The sequence below is a fragment of the Sceloporus undulatus genome, chromosome 6 (assembly GCF_019175285.1).
Source record: "Sceloporus undulatus isolate JIND9_A2432 ecotype Alabama chromosome 6, SceUnd_v1.1, whole genome shotgun sequence".
Classification (NCBI taxonomy): domain Eukaryota; kingdom Metazoa; phylum Chordata; class Lepidosauria; order Squamata; family Phrynosomatidae; genus Sceloporus; species Sceloporus undulatus.
In genome coordinates, this window is record NC_056527.1 from 114782220 (window position 1) to 114798625 (window position 16406).

The 16406-nt window shown below is 45.2% G+C and overlaps 2 protein-coding genes across 3 annotated transcripts in view; one reads left to right on the forward strand and one right to left on the reverse strand.

Moving 5' to 3' along the window:
• CMTM5 (CKLF like MARVEL transmembrane domain containing 5) overlaps positions 1-700 on the forward strand; it is a 6966-nt gene extending 6266 nt beyond the window's left edge. The window contains exon 5 of the mRNA XM_042476361.1: positions 311-700. Coding sequence (XP_042332295.1) covers positions 311-327 — 17 coding nt within the window. The 3' untranslated portion in view covers positions 328-700. The remainder of the gene's footprint in view (positions 1-310) is intronic.
• Positions 701-3130: 2430 nt separating this feature from the next.
• MYH6 (myosin heavy chain 6) overlaps positions 3131-16406 on the reverse strand; it is a 41481-nt gene continuing 28205 nt past the window's right edge. For both annotated transcript variants that reach the window (XM_042475572.1, XM_042475573.1), the window contains exons 27-41: positions 16186-16276; positions 14753-15142; positions 13965-14091; positions 13698-13816; positions 13299-13495; positions 12073-12256; positions 11441-11606; positions 11184-11308; positions 10402-10710; positions 10030-10233; positions 8736-8861; positions 6594-6869; positions 5709-5804; positions 4446-4580; positions 3131-3267 (exon numbers count right to left, since the gene is read on the reverse strand). In XM_042475572.1, the coding sequence (XP_042331506.1) occupies positions 3247-3267; positions 4446-4580; positions 5709-5804; positions 6594-6869; positions 8736-8861; positions 10030-10233; positions 10402-10710; positions 11184-11308; positions 11441-11606; positions 12073-12256; positions 13299-13495; positions 13698-13816; positions 13965-14091; positions 14753-15142; positions 16186-16276 (2566 nt within the window). In that variant the 3' untranslated portion in view covers positions 3131-3246. The remainder of the gene's footprint in view (positions 3268-4445; positions 4581-5708; positions 5805-6593; positions 6870-8735; positions 8862-10029; positions 10234-10401; positions 10711-11183; positions 11309-11440; positions 11607-12072; positions 12257-13298; positions 13496-13697; positions 13817-13964; positions 14092-14752; positions 15143-16185; positions 16277-16406) is intronic.

The window sequence follows — 16406 nt, forward strand, 5'->3', positions numbered from 1 at the left end:
ATAGTGGGTATCCCCCTGTTCTTTTTTCTCCTCCTCCTCCTCCTCCTTCTCTTCTTCTTCCCCTTCTCTTTCTACTCCTCCTCCTCTTCTTCCTTCTCCCCCCCTCTTCTCCTCTTGTCATCTTCATCCTCCTCTGTCTCCTCTTTCTCTCCTCGTCTTCTCCCTCTCCTCCTCCTCCTCTACTATTACTACTACTTCACCCTCCTTCTCTTCCTCTTCTTCTTCTTCCTCTCCTCTTAGGATTACTTATGAACATCTGAGGTTGGTTTGAACTAGCAAATAACTTATTGTAACTTTTTTTCTCCTGTAGACCCAGATCTTGGCTGAGAGCACAGGCGCACGGCTCTTCTTGGTGAACGCTACACACACGAAGATGTTGCCGCTGCTCCCCAGCACAAAGTTTCCCCCATTCCACAGCCTCTGTTGACCTACGTAAGACCTGATGATGATGATGATGACGCTCCAACATCTTGTATCCAACTCCTTCAATAATCCCTCTCCTGGCCCAGTGGTTTATGTTTCCCCATCTTATATTTCTGTGAGCAAAGGGCAACATTGAACAAGGATTTTCCCACAAAATGTTTTCGCACTCATCCATCAAAGTGGAACATATGGAGGACAATGACCCTGGTCTGGGCTGTTGATGGGTTTTGTATTTAACTTCCAGGGAAGCAAAACTAAAGTTGCTTTTAATATTGTACAGTGTTTTGTGCAACCATGTGCAAGTGTGGGATGTGCAAGTATACTCTGAAGGCCATGTGATGTCTGATTGTGTGAGAAGGTCTCCATGTGCATCTGCCTGTCTGGTTGTGAGTCACACAATGGGGGTGAAGCTGTGGGTACATGCATGAACAATCAGGACCGGTTTGTGAGCACAGGGTTGGATGTGATGGAGCATGAACATGCAGCATGCAGTATGTCTGTGTAAGGCATCTCAGTTTGTTCTGAGGGTTACAAGTAGTTTTCTGTCTGTGGGTTCTGTAGGTGGACAAAGCAGTACATATGTGTGATTATATACTTATTGAACATTCACTGTGCACTTGAATGCAGGTGAGCCCAGGGAGTGAAAAAATGGGTACCTGTATATGAGAGCTAGCCTGATGTAGTGGTTTGAGTGTTGGACTATGACTCCGGAGAACAGGGTTTGATTCCCAGTTTGGTCATGAAACCTACTGTGTGATTTTGGGCAAAATCACAGCCTCAGAGGAAGGCAACGGCAAACCTCCTTTGAAAAATCTTGCCAAGCAAACCCCATAATAGGTTGGCTTTAGGATCACCATAAATCGGAAATGACTTGAAGGCACACAACAACAATATGAGGTGCATGTATGCAATTGTGTAGTGGAGCCAGGGCTTGCAGAGACAGATGAATGGGGATGATGGTGGCACCTGTCATCTCCCCTTTGCCTTCCCTCTAAGCTTAGTTCCACTTGTTATTGTAGCTGGGCATGTGGATGGATTAAATGCAGGAACATTGCATTGCTCTGCCCTATCCCAGTGGTGAGAACCAGTGTGGCATAGTGTTTGATGCTTTGAACTACAACTTTGGAAACAAGTGCTTGAATCTCTGTTCAGCCTGGATGATCTTGAGGAAGTCACACCCTCTCAGCCTCAGAGGAAGGCAAACGCAAATCCCACTCTGAACAAATCTTGCCAAGAAAACCCTGTGATAGGTTCATTCTAAGTTAGAAACTGAAGGCACACAACAACAATTCCAATGGTAATTTGAAGTCTTGCTGGGTGGCTAGAAGACAAACTAGAAGAGGCACTTTGTGGGTCAGTTATGAACTCATTCCCTTACTGGAACAGAAGATGGCCATAGTGGACAAAACTGCACAGAGTTAGAAATGGAGGGCACCTGCGTGTCCATTCCTAAGTGTCAAATGACCCAACTGCAATGAGGCTTTGGTGTCTTCCAAAATAAATACATAAGGCTGTAATTTACCATATTGGCCACGATGTGGTGCTATAACACGGAAAATAAACTGTGTTGGAGTAGATGCTAACCACAGGAGTAGATGCTCAATATGACCGCCAGAGGGCATATGTGATATCTGCATAAGCCAAGGACTACTGAAAAAGGGGGGCATTCACACTTATTTTTTTGTACTGAGGACATGTAGATCTCCGCAGCGATGCAATGTTAAATCGATGTTCCCACTACATTTACAGCAACTGAATCTCTCCAAGACATTTTAACCCTGTCTAGCATTCACCATGGTGCCAACTGGCATCAGCATGGCAGCACCTCATGGCTGGGAACAATCCTACTGATCCAGATCGATTTGGTAGTGCATTCGCACTACCAAAAATCCAGATCACTCTGGCCCTAAAAAAAAAAGACACAGTTATGTACCCAATGCAAAAAAGCACCGGGTTAAGTGAGATTTTTCACCGGCACGCCAGCAAACCATGCCTGGTGCATTCGGGGATAGTGTGAAGGTTGCAGAAATAACCTGTTTTGCACCAGGTTATTTCTGTGAACAGGCCCTTTGTGTGTGTTTTCGTCTCTCTGTGTCTGCCTTCAAGTTTTCTGTCAATTTATGAAAGCATCTTCCATTTCTGAATTAGTTGGTAGAAAAACCCCAGAAGCCTCATATATTCTGTTGAACAAAGAACAAGAGACGGCCGGATAGTTTTGGCTTAAGACTTGGGTTGCTGTTATTTCATTTGGCAGGACTCCTATGCTTTAAGTGAGCCAACATATTGTAGTGGTTTGAATGCTGGACTACAATGCTGGATACCAGGATTCAGTTCCCAACTCAGCCATGAAACCCAGTGGTTAGCCTTGGGCAAGTCACACTCTCACAGCCTCAGGGGAAGGCAATGGCAAACCTCCTCTGAACAAATCTTGTCCAGAAAGCCCCATGATAGGTTCACCTTGCGGTACCTATAAGTCAGAAATGACTTGAAGATACACAACAACAACTTATGCTTTTAACACTTCAAGGCCAGGCAGCCATTCAGCAGGTGATGGGGAAGATCTGTACCTGCTGAATACCTGTCTGTTGTGAGGCTGTAAAAGGCAGAGGGTGACACAATTCAGCCACATTTCAGTTCAAAAAGTGACAACTGGTTCTATTCAGCTGGTGAAGTAAATGATAAGGATGGCAGCGCATTTCAGTTTGCTGTTTAACTTTATTCATGGCAATATATTAAACTTTACTTGTGATGCTACATAGCCATGCTACATGAGAAAAACAGCCCAGAGGGTCAATGTTGCCTGCTTTGGATTTCCAGCCCTGCTCACTCTTCATCGTGAAGTTTCTGGAATTAGAGAAGACGAAAGGGTGAGGGAGGAAAAAAAGGAGGTGAGAGAGAGGTTGTCTATCTAATGCAGGAAGAAAACAAGAGTGACAGAAAGTGGAATGAAACAGCTATGGTCGCTAGGCTTTCATGAGTGCCATACTCGATTCTGGCCAATATCTTTCAGACTGTCAGGCTGGTGTAGTGGTTTGAGTCTTGGACTATGACTCTGGAGACCAGAGTTTGAGTTCCCACTCAGCCATATAAACCCACTGGGTCACATCCTCTTAGCCTCAGAGGATGGCAACGGCAAACTCTCTCTGATGAAACTCGCCAAAAAAACCACGTAAACCACCATAGTGTTGCCAGAATTTGGAAACAACTTGAAGGCACACAACACAGACACAGTTGGGGCCCCAGTTGTGTAAGCGTTTAACGGTAATAACCAGCACTTTGCATTGTGCCTGGAAACAGACTGATAGTCAATTATGTGGCTGAAACATGGGAATTAAGTGTTCTTTGTAACCAGCCCCTGGCAAGCAGTCTTGCCAACACATAGGATCTTATCTGAGGGTGTCTTGATACTGGAGTACTGAATATAGACAGATCCAACCCACTCCAACACATCAGCACAAGTTGTACAGCTGAATTCTTTTGGTACGCCAGGGAAATGTCTAACAATTTGTAAGCCACTCTGATAGCCTTTTGGCTGAAGAGTGGGGTAATAATAATAATAATAATAATAATTATTATTATTATTATTATTATTATTATTAAAAGAAGAAGAAAAAGAAGGCACAGTGTGGTGTCACTAGCTAGGGTGTCACCCAGTGTGGAAGGTGTCACCTGGAAAGGACATGCATTTGCCCCTTGTGCTGCTCTGTTGTTGGGCTTCCTCCCCAGGGAGTGACAGAGGATCTGTGATGGGCACACATTTGTCCCTCCTGCAGCTAAGAGGGAGAAGGAGCCAACTGGGTGTCATCCCTCTTCTGGGGTATCACCTGGTGTGGTTGGCACCCCCCCCCACCTCTGCACCCCAGTGACTCCACTGTATGGCATGAGGTTGGGAAAGAGAGAGTGTAGTGGAAGTGGAAACAGAAAAGAAATCATGAATACAAAGTCAGAGGAAGGTGGTTAAAGGGTGGTGGACTCCTGTTCCCCAGTCCCTTCGTCTCCTTCAGCTAGCTCACGATACGCACCTTTCCTCCCACATCCCGGCTTTTGGCCTTCAGCTTGTTCACTTGGGACTCAGCAATGTCGGCCCGTTCCTCGGCTTCATCCAGCTCATGTTGGACCTTCCGGAACTTGGCCAGGTTGGTGTTGGCTTGCTCCTCCTGACAAGAAGACAGTAGAAACAAAAAAGGAAGCCTTTATTAAACCTGTGCGACTGTCTGGTGCTGATTTCACAGCTATGGCACATGCTTGCAGGGGCCGCTGGAAAGCACATTATTGCTGGAAAGCACATTAAAAGCAGATAACTTTTTAAACCTTGGTTTGTAGATTGTATGCCATCTGGCAGGTTTTATGTCTATTTTATCTCCTGTTTGTAAAGCGCGATGTAAAAGTTTACAGTGCTATATCAATAAATGTTAACAATAATAATAATAAAAACAGTAAGGGGGCAAACTCCACATGCTCTGAGATGGTCAGCTGTTTATTCCTTTTTAAAATAGCCCAACACATTTTGATTTACATGAGAAAAGGCCTTCTCCAGGAGTCTTCAGCAGAAATCACTAGAATTGGGAACACTCTCCAGACACAGCATAAAAAGAACCCAATGGTCAATGGTCCTCTGTTTTGGGGAGTGTTTGCAACTCCAGTAATATCTGGTGAAGAAGGCCTTTTCTCATGTAAACTGAAAGGCATTGGGCTATTTTTTAAAAAGGAATAAACAGCTGACCATCTCAGAGCATGTGGAACTTGTCTCTTTATTATGTATTGCTGGAAAATGGCTGACCCACCTGGACAATAAAAAAGAAAAGTGTTTTTTTAGAGGGAGACTAAACTAAAGTCTCCAAATGGTCAATCTGCTGAACCATTTGTGATTTCATCAAATGGTTTGCAGAAGAACGGGCAAAAAACTGACCTAGCAGAGCTTATCTGCTCAGCTTTGGCAGAGTTTGATCATATCAAGTAGCTTCAGATCTTGGAAACCTTGTTCAGAAGACTTTATATCAGAGTTTACCAAGGTTTTATCATGCAGCATATCCTCCAAAACATCACTGGGGTAGCTTGTAAGACCTAGATGTAAGCCCTCTGATCTATGAAAGCTTTAGAAAAGCATGAGATGACTTTAAATCTGAACATTCCAGCAGCATAGGCTTAGTAGAACATATTTTTATTCAGAAAGATGAGGAGACCATGTAATGGGGCTGCAGTTTGATCTGGCAATTTCAGTTCCTTTCACAATTGCTTATAAAAAGGACAGAAGAAAAACTGAAGCATGGGAGCTAGGAACTCACCGCTTCTTCTGCCTGTCTTTTATAGGCTTTGACCTTCAGCTGCAGTTTGTCCACCAAATCTTGGAGTCTCAGCAGATTTTTCTTATCTTCTTCAGTCTGCAGATGAGAAAAAAATGAAATTAAAAAAGAGAGAAAAGAAAAGCCTTGAGCTGCATTTCCATATCTTTCTTGTTGGAAACCATGGTTGTTGTGATATCTGAATCCACACAGTCCAACAAACTGTACTTTCCTTGCAAGCAGCCCTTTGGGCAAACAGAACTTTCGCTCTGTAGTTACAAAAGATCTGAAGGACATTGTTTGGATGAGAAGCCAAGGATGCTCTGGGAAAACGTCACAACCCAAGGTTTGAGTGTATGCCAGGTTCATAAACCATGGTTTGGAGTATAAAGGAATTAGCCCAAATTTTAGTTTGGAGTTATGTTTGAACCAATCCTAACTTTTTAAAAGCTAAAATTATTGTTGGTGTGCATATCAGTGGAGAGTTTTCCTATCTGCATAATGCCATAATGGGGGGGTAGGGGTAGCTGTGTGGCATCCTGTTAGTGACATACTCAAACATAAGTTCCACAACTCATGTGGAACAGGTTTTTGACACTGCACAATGGCTGTATTTAGCCTGGGATATCTCTGCTAGTGGATATTTATGCTACTCAGTAGCAAAGAAGGGTTGTGGCTGTAATCCAGTGATTCCCAAACTTCGATCCTTTAGGATCTTTTGGATTTCAGCTCCCAGAAGCCCCAGCTAGCTGGGTCAGCAGCCAGGATTTCTGGAAGCTGACGTCCAAAACATCTGGAGGCCCAAAGTTTGGAATCACTGCTGTAACCCAGCAACTTGCTTGACTCAACCAGAAGAAAAGAACTCAAAGCCCTTCCCCCTACACACACCTGGTAGGTGAGCTCCTTGATGCGCCTCTCGAACTTGCGCATCCCCTTGACATTCTCCGCATTGCGCTTCTGCTCCGACTCCAGTTCGTTCTCCAGCTCCCGCACCCGAGCCTCCAGCTTCTGGAGCTGCTTCTTGCCACCCTTCAGGGCCAGCTGCTCAGCCTCATCCAAACGCATCTGGAGATCCTTGATGGTCTGCTCCATGTTCTTCTTCATCCTCTCCAGATGTGCGCTGGTGTCCTGCTCTTTCTTCAGCTCCTCCGCCATCATGGCCGCCTGCCCCATTCAGGAGATAAGAAAGAAGCACAGGTCTGTTTCAGCTTGGTAAACCCACTGGGTGCTCTGTCCTTTAACCCCTACCATTTCCTTGACAGCAATAGCCAGTGAATCTAGGGATGTAGCACTTGTAATTTTTCTAGTCTTGATGAGAAAAAGTGTGTCAACAGATTGAAACATTCTCTCAAGGAAACGACCAGGCATCACACAATTTTCTTTTCTTTCTTTATTTTTTTGGTAATTCAAGAATTTTTCTTGTAATAGATTCATTTTTGCCAGAAACTTTTTTTGCTCTGAATTTTTTCTCCAAAGTGTATAAACAATTTTCAAAAACTGCACAAAATCTCCCAAAATCTCACTCAATCAGAAAAATTCTGAACTATTTCACGTATTCTCCAACTATCTAAATTTGGCAAGGACAACCCCAGTTAATCCTTGGCTGTCCCATTGGTTCAATTGCTTTTAAAATGTCCCTTGTCCTCTCCCTTTCTCCTTTGTCCTCAGTTTACTTAAAATTTTGTAAACTCAGTAGGAAGTACAAAAATAGTTTGCACTCAACAAGAGGAATATGGGACAGAGATGGAAGGCATATATTCATTCTTCCATGCAATAATTAAATAAGCAAAGATTTATATCACTAGGTGATTTTCCCCCAGACTCATTAAATGGTTATTCCTGTGAGTTTTGCCAAGGCAGCTGTTTTATAGCGATACAGCAATCTCTTCTTCACATACACAATATATCCCATCGACCAAGTTAAGATGGTTCTTTCAAGAAAGGACAATTTTAGGTTACACTTCTATTAACTTGACAGAATCCTTCTAGTAGTGAACACAAGAGTCAAATTCCAGGCCCATGTGTTTCATTCACAGCAACCATTTTGAATTTTGGTAGACCATAATGCAGAATGGAAAACATGGTTCTTAGGAAACTGGGGGTGTGAGGGGATTCTAACAAGCCATCCATGAATTCTCTTCCTACACATTTGTTTTTGCAAATCGCCCTTCTCACAGTGTCACATATGAGGTAGTTTGGAGGATGTGAGCGGATACACACATATATATGTGCATGGGAGAATGAATGAGAAGTTCCTCTCTTATTTTTCTGTCACTCTTATCACTGAAATTGAATAGCAACAATTAAAAAAAAAATGTTCCCTATGTCAGAATTCAAATCCAGTTTTGTTTCTTTTTTTCCAAATTTCACTTGTAAAAACAGCCTTGGATGCACATCTTAAAAAGAAACATTAAAGTCTTTGCAATGAACATCATGCCCAAACTAGATTCATGCCACCTGGAATCCCATCTTGGCAGAAAGGTAGGATATAAATTCAGTAAATAAAACAAGCAGCTGCCATAATTCAAGCCATGACTGGAAAATACTAATATATGATCATTATGAGAGAAGTACTCTTTTTACATTTCCCTCATAGCAGTGTTCTAGATCCAATGATGGGTGTAACTGGAAATTTAGATAGTGGGGGCATTGGGAAGAAGAAAACACAGCTGTGGATTTGTACAGAAAAAGCTGGATCAGAAAACACTGCTGGTGATGTCTTCTCACAATTTCATCCTATTTCAACTCTGCCTTCTGGACTAGTATGCTGGCAAACACAGGCCTTTGGTCTGATCCAGCACAGGTCTTGTGTCTTATTGATTAATTGGATTTATATCCCACCTTTCTCCAAAATGGGATTGATAGCCTCTTTCACAGCCATTCAAGAAAAAAGAGGTGACGTATGGATGAGCATCTGGCATCTGAGGATAGACAGTTCCATTTTAGGTGATGGAAAGGAGGCTAAAATTATCCCTGAGTGTCACCATTCTCTGCCCCACATTTTGCAATTTTATTTTTAAAACAACTCACATCAGTGATGGCTTTCTTGGCCTTCTCCTCAGCATTCCTGCATTCTTGTACAGCTTCCTCCACCTCAGATTGGAGCTGAGACAGGTCTGTCTCCATCTTCTTCTTTTGGTTGATGAGGCTGGTGTTCTATGGAGAAGGAGAAGGTGTCAAAAAGTAGAAAAGAGAGAAGCCGAGTCCAAATATCACCTCCATCACAACCTCCCACTTTGGCTTCAGGCACATAACTATCCATTCATCCTTACTCTGCCAATAACAATACTGGGGTAACACATGGCTGTTGTAGGCTAATGCCACACTGCAGAATTAATGCAGTTTGACACCACTTTCATTGTCATGGCTCTATCCTATGGAATCCTGGGATTTGTAGTTTGTGGTGGCATCTGAACTCTCTGACAAAGAAGATTAAATAGCTCATAAAACTACAAATTCCAGAATTCCATAGCATTGAGCCTTGGTAGTTAAAGTGGTGTCAAATGGTATTAATTCTGCAGTGTAGATGCAACTCAGAATGCCGTCAGGTTGTACAGTGGGTCCTCGCCTTACGCGGGGATCCGTTCCGGATCCCTCCACGTAAGGCGAATTCCACCTATGCTCAAGCCCCATTGTAAACAATGAGGCTCATGTGCGGCGGTGCGGCGGCGTGCGGGGCGCAACGGGTGCGCGCGCCCATTCAATTGAATGGGACGCGCTGCCCCTTCTGCCCCGCACGCACCCCGCGGCTTGAGCACGTATGCTGAAGCTGCGTAAGGCACGCCCGCGTATGACACGGGCACGCTGTAATTCCCAACAGAATCATGGCCACTCATACCATGCAACTATATGAAAAGTGGAACTGCCGCAGAAGGGACCTATCACACAAAGACAGTGCTATAACAGCAGCGAGACTGAGAGCTTATTGATGGGTTTTGCCCATCAATTAAAACGTGCGCTACAGTAACAAATAAAATGAAAGGCAGCAGTAGGACAGACACAATGTCATGTGATAAGAGGTGGCCAAAGATGATTTTATCCTGATAAAATTCTGCTTTTCTAGCATCATGTGATAAAGTCCTAGTCCTGGGTTGTGGGATGTTCCGCTCCCCTGAGCTTAAAACAGTGGTCACCACACTGTGCTGTTTAAGAGATTTTGGACTTCAGCTCCTAGAATCCTAGCCTATTGGCCAACATGGCTCAGGCTTCTGGGAGCTGAAGTCCAAAATCTCTTAAAGGACACAGTGTGGGTTAAAGTATGGCATAAACATGGAATAGATATATCATTCAAAGTGATATCAGAAGAATAGGAGGTCCCATTCACCTGGGAGTGGAGGAGTTGGACCCGCTCACTGGCCTCAATCAATTCCTGTTCCGCCAGTTTTCGGCCACGCTCCGTCTGCTCCACCACGTTGCGCAGCTCCTCAAGCTCAGCCTGCAGGAGGGCATTCCGTCTCTCCACTATGGCAATGTTCTCCTTCAGGTCCTCGTTGGCTCGCAAGACATCATCTAGCTGGATCTGGTTGTCCTGTGCAACACAAAAAAGGAAAGCCAGCAACAACTTTTAAGCCTTTCTTTTCTGAAATGAGAACAGTCCTTCTCAAGCACTTCTCCACCTTGTCCAGACCACAATGTGAAATTCCACCATCAGTACATCTGTGATATACTGAAGAAAGGATGATGCCTTTCTCATTACCTTAAGGTGGGCTTGAGCAATTTTGAGGTGCTTCTGGGCTTCAGCTGCCACCCGGTTAGCTTGGCTAAGCTGAATCTCCATCTCGTTGAGGTCGCCTTCCATCTTCTTTTTGACCCTCAGCGCCTCGTTGCGGCTGCGGGTCTCAGCATCCAGGGAAGCTTGAAGCGAGTCCACCATTCTCATGTGGTTCCGCTTGGCCTGCTCCATCTCTTCATCCTTCTCAGCTAGCTTGCGATCAATGTCGGCCTTGATCTGACTGAACTCCAGCTGAGCCCGGAGAATCTTGCCTTCTTCATGCTCCAGGGAGGCCTGTAGAGTCAGGGATTTTTGTGTAAAGTGAGAGAACAAATGGATAAGAACAAGAGAGAGGATGGAAAGAGACAAATCATGGTGGTAGTGGTGGTGGTGGAGGTACAGTCAGCCCATGCTGTATGTGGGTTTTGTTATGCTGAAGCTGTGCTAGGATTAAACGAGTAGCATGCATGCCCTTGTGTGCGCACCATGCCACACCATGTGCACACACCCCATTGTTTTCAATGGGACGTGAGCATATGGGATTTCCCCCGGGAGGGGGGTCCGGAATGGATCCCCCACATAAGGGAAGGGCTGATTGTAGTTTGATTTTAAATTTGTGGTCCAGAAGCAATGAGAAGATGCAGGAAAAGTGGGAAACCAGCAACAATGAGAAGATGCAGGAAAAAAGGAAAACTGGGAAGGAGGAAGAAAATTTGATACTAAAGAGAGAATGAAGACAGGAACCTGGCCATCTCTCTCTCTCTCACCTCAGCCTCTTCCAGAGCAGCTTGTAACTCTACTTTCTCAGCTTCCAGCTGCTTCCGGACCTTCTCCAGCTCATGCATGCTCTTAGATCCCTCACCCAGCTGCTCAGTGAGGTCAGATATTTCCTCTGTGTTGAGAAGGGAAACAGAAGATTTGGATTAGACTCAGCTATGGGTAAGTACGACTGAGGGATGGTGGCCCCAGGCAGTCAAAGAAGGGCCCTTCCTTAAAGGAAGGTTCTCATCCCAGCCTAAGTCACCCTGCAAGTTCTTGTTCTCTCTTCTTAAAGTATCCAGATGCTCCAGCGCCTCCTCGTAGGCATTCTTCAGCTTGAAGAGCTCGGTGCTGAGTGAGCGGGATTCCTTCTGTGAAGCCTCCAGTTCTGCTTGGGACTCCTCATACTTTTGCTTTGATTCAGAGAGGATCTAACAGGGCAGATAGGGAAAAGGGAGATAATGTTTGCTCTGTTCACCTGAGTTGCAGGCTGTTTCCATTGTTCACTTTTATTTCCCCCTTTCCCCCTGTGCATTGTACTTTGAATTAGGGGTCCCATCTTCTTTGATCTTCAGGTCAACGAATCTCAGGGTGAGAGCACTACCTTGAAGACTGTGTATATTTATTTTCCTCATTTGTTAGACTTAGTAGTTTGTTTATTCACCTTAATAGTGTATACTGTAGTACTCTTTGCAGCTGTCAATGATGCTTAATTTATCATGCTTAATGACATTTTAAGATGCTGCCTTTTCTATTACCCTTTCAATATTACCAGGGCCAGCCTCCTATGACTTCACAAGATGTTGACCCAAGGTCTTAGGATATGGCCCTGAACTTTCAGGATTTGGGATAGACCTGTCATGGCAGCCCTACTTGGCATCCATTTTACTTTCTCACCTTGTCAAAGTTCCTCTGCTTCTTGTCCAGGGCAGCTGCAGCTGCATTTGAGCGCTCCACGTCCACCATGAGGTCTTCAATCTCATTCTGCAAGCGGTGCTTGGTCTTCTCCAATGAGGAACACTTGGCATTCACAGCCTCCACTGCCTCCTCTGCATCCTGCAGCCGCTGTGCCAGCTTCTTCCTGACACACAAAAAATGACAGCAAGTCATTTACTATGGAGGAGGGAAATGTTTCCTTCCATCACCTATGGAGAAGTCATTTCTCCCACCTTTTCATAGATGAAATGGCAAAGGAGTGGCAGAGCAAAGACTGATGACACCACCAGGAGGTACCAGAGCAAAAGTGATGACATGACCAAAGGGAACCAGGGAGCCATTTCTGTGTCTCACCTGGAACTTCTGGCCTGTATATGAATCAACAAAGAGCTACATAGGGAGGGGAGCAAGCCTTGGTGGCTTTGATGATGTTTGTGGGCTGTTTCTTGGCTGACCCCCTGTTCTTTTAGCCTCATGAGTCTCAGAGAAGCAATTCCTTCCAGTTCCTTTAGTTAGCAAAGTCAAAGTATTCCCAGATCCGTCTTCCTATCCACCTACCTTGGCGCCTTTTTAAATGGGGATTTCTCCTCCAACCAAAAAGCTTTTTGCTCGTCTTATACGCCACCATTCTAAAATATAACCCGAGCCAAAAGCTTCCCCGTTAGAGGAACCACCTGTGAAGAGTGATATCCATGGGACTGGGCAGAGGGGAGAAATGGGGAAAGGACAGCCATTCAGTTAAAAAAGCTAGGGAAGCAAAAACCAGACAAACTGGTGGTGTGTAAGTGAAGGAGAAAAGCAGGGAGGTATCAGACCTCAAAACAGGCCCCAAGCTGGGGACTGCACAGCTGTCAGGGGGACAAAATTCCACCAGTTGAGTACTGGTGAAAAAAGAAGAATCATTAAACCACCTTTTTTTGGTCTGAATTTCAAAAGGCATCCAAAACATGCGAGGACAGAGGACAGATGTGGCCCTCTACAAGAAATGTAATGTTAGGCTTGGTTCTTTGGTCTGAAGGACTGAGTGGATGCAACTTCCTGCTCTTCCATGCCTTGGGTTGTCCTGCTTCAACTTGATCTTCAAACCTAGATGCCACTCTTGTAGCCCAGCCTGTCAGATCAGTCAGCTGCTCATTGACTGGCTCCTATGAAAAGTTGGGACCTCTGCTCCACATTCTCTCACTTACTTGGCCTCCTCCAGTTCCTCTGTCCTCTGGATGGCGTCCGTCTCATACTTAGTTCTCCACTGAGCCACCTCAGAGTTGGCTTTGGAGAGCAGGCGCTGGAGCTCTGCTTTGGCCTCCATCTCCTCCTCGTACTGTTCCCGCAGCAAGTCACAGTCATGGCGGGCAGACTGCAGTGCATGCGCCAGAGCATTCTTGGCCTGAGAAAGGAGGGGCATGTATACATTTCATAGAATCATAGAATCATAGAGTTGGAAGAGACCACAAGGGCCATCCAGTCCAACCCCCTGCCATGCAGGAACTCTTGACTGATTACTCCCAGCCCTCTCTTTTGTGGCATCTCTCCATCCCCATCCCCATCCCCATCAGTCTTGACCTACTGTTTTCAAGAGATTGTCATACCTTAGCCTCCTCTTCTAACTGTCTCTTTAGATCTTCCATTTGTTGTGTGTATGACTGTTTTCCCCGGGTCAACTGAGAAATGAGAGCCTCTTTCTCTTCTATTTGACGGCTCAGTTCTCCTAATGGCAGGAAAAAAAAGGGAAAGTTAAAGGTCATAAGCTAAGAGGGATGAGTGTTCTGTCCCCAACTACAGCTGATCTCAAGAGCAGCCATCCCAAAGAGGAAGGACATAAACAGGAAGATGAGTAAAGGAAGGCAGGATGGTACCATTTTCTGTCTGCAGCTTAGCCCGCTGTGTGTTGGTGTCGTTGAGGGTCCGTTGGGTCTCCTCAAGCTTGGCTCGGTAATCTGAGGATTGGTCCTCCAGAGTACGGCATGTTTTCTCCAAATTCACCTGTGGAAAAGAGGAAAAAGTAAAAGGAAGGAAGTTGAGAAAGAAACAGAAGTAGCTCTAGATATCAGCAAAGATCCAGTCTGAGGAAGCTGGATCAACCCATTCAGAAAGGGTACCCTGTAATTCATCTGCTTGATGGATTCTGAGGTGCCCCCTCAACATGCACATTCTACTTCTTCTTTCTGGGTAAAAAGGGTGGGTTCTTGCTTGAGTGCCTCCAAATTCCTGAAGCCACCCATGAGAAAATTCCCTGGAGGGGACCTCTGGGCTTAAGTAGGCCTTTAAATCAGGGTGGGCAAATGAAGAGGGACTGAGGGACATTTTCCACCACCACAACTGTCACGATCACTCCACTTTCATTTTTTGGCTGTTTTCTGATATACTTTGGGATTGTTCCTATTTTCCTGGTATTTGGAGGAACTGGGGGTACTGAGGGGTAAAAAAATGTTGCAGTCAGTGACAATTTTGACCTTTTTGTGTTAATTTAGGGGGATCCTGAGTGTTTAGGGAGGATGCATTTTCTTATGCTGGAAAATATTAACCTACCACCTCCCAGCTTCTACCTTCCTGTGAAGCATCCTTAAAGTAGTGAGGAATCAATGAATGGGCTCCCTGCACACTTAACTAGCTTCAGCCCTTCCCTCTTCCCTCATTCTGGCACCTTGGCTTTCAGCAGCTGCTCCATGTTGGAGCCCAGGTCATCCAGCTCTAACTTCAGCTCACTCTTCTCCTTTTCCAGCTTCTGTTTCACACGCTGCAGATTGTCAATTTGCTCGCCAAGCTCTGCTACAGAGTCGGCATGCTTCTTGCGCAGGGCTGCAGCCGTGGCCTCATGGTGGAGAGTTGCCTCTTCCAGATCACGTCGCATCTTCTGGAACTCGGTCTCCCGCTTCTTGTTCAATTCAACCTGTACCGAGGTGGCTCCCCCGGCTTCCTCCAGCCTCTCACTGATCTCCTCCAGCTCTCGCGAAAGGTCAGAGCGCTGCTTCTCTACTTTGGCCCGGGCTGTGCGCTCGGCCTCCAGCTCTTCTTCTAGCTCCTCAATCCGGGCCTGAAACATGGAAAAGAAAGATAATTTATGAGTCCTGCCAGCCTCTTCCCCCCCCTGGAATAGATCTATGCAAGATTATCTTAGTCTTTGACGCTTTTCTACTCCACGAGTAAAGTTCTTGAGATCATTTCATCATTACTGGCACATCCTTTTATTCTAAAAGTAATGCATCTTACTGGGTTTTTGTGTGTGTGTGAAGACAATGTTAAGTAGCTCCCATGTAGCAGAAATGTTCTTTAGGTAGTTTGGAAGAAGAAGCTCTAGCAGGGGTAGGCAACTTTTTTGAGTTGGGGGCCGGGTTGCTGTCCCTCAGACAACTGGGGGGCCGAAGCCAAAAAATAAATAGTTAAATATTTTTTTAAAAAAAAATTAAATAAATAAATCAGGACAAATGTAGGACAAAAATTTCCCAATGGAGGACATTTTTTAAAAATGGAGGACACGTGAAAAAATTTGCTGATTTTTAAAAAATGTTAATATAAATGCATGTTTCTGAAGCTTCTATAGACAATTGCCCTGCTTGCCTGCCGCTTGCCCTCCCTTGCCCACCTCCTCCTGATAGGCCAAAGGCCCCGTGCCCTCACGCGAGAGGCCAAAGGCTCCGGCGGCAATCGGCGGCAGGACCAGGCGGGGGCCGGTCCCAAGGCCTTGCCGGGCCGCATCCGGCTCGCGGGCCGCAGGTTGCCTACCCCTGCTCTAGAGTGAAGGAAATTCCTAGGGTAGACTAGGAAATTCTAGAGCAAATTGTTGCTTTAAAATCAAATGCTCCCAAGACTGTGGGCAATTCTAGATCAGGGAGCTGCTCTAGAATAGAAATTCCCCAGGGCCAGAAAGGTCTTAAGAGCAGAGAATGTTCTAGAATTCCTCTAGATACGAAGGTTGTTACTCCAAAAGGGGTAGATGTCCTAGAATAGAATAGAATAGAACATGGCTCTAGAACTGAAACCATGGTGTACAGATGGAAAAAGTAAAGGGCCATTAGAAAGGATGTTACTAAGTCCGAGATGAGTTTAGGGCCATTTGAAAGTCAAAGGACCACCTACCTGCAGTTCCTTCAGTTTCTTCTGCAGCTGTGCAGCAAGGGCCTGCTCATCTTCGATCTTGCTGTTCTGCTGGTTGATATCAAATTCTTTCCTGCATAGGGCATTTCAGGAAGTAAATATGCCTCCTGCACCTCCCTCATCTATCTCTGTGGTAGGCAAGATTTCCATCCAACTGCTCTCCTCATTTGCTATGCCATCACCTGCAAGGCCCTGTGGTCAAG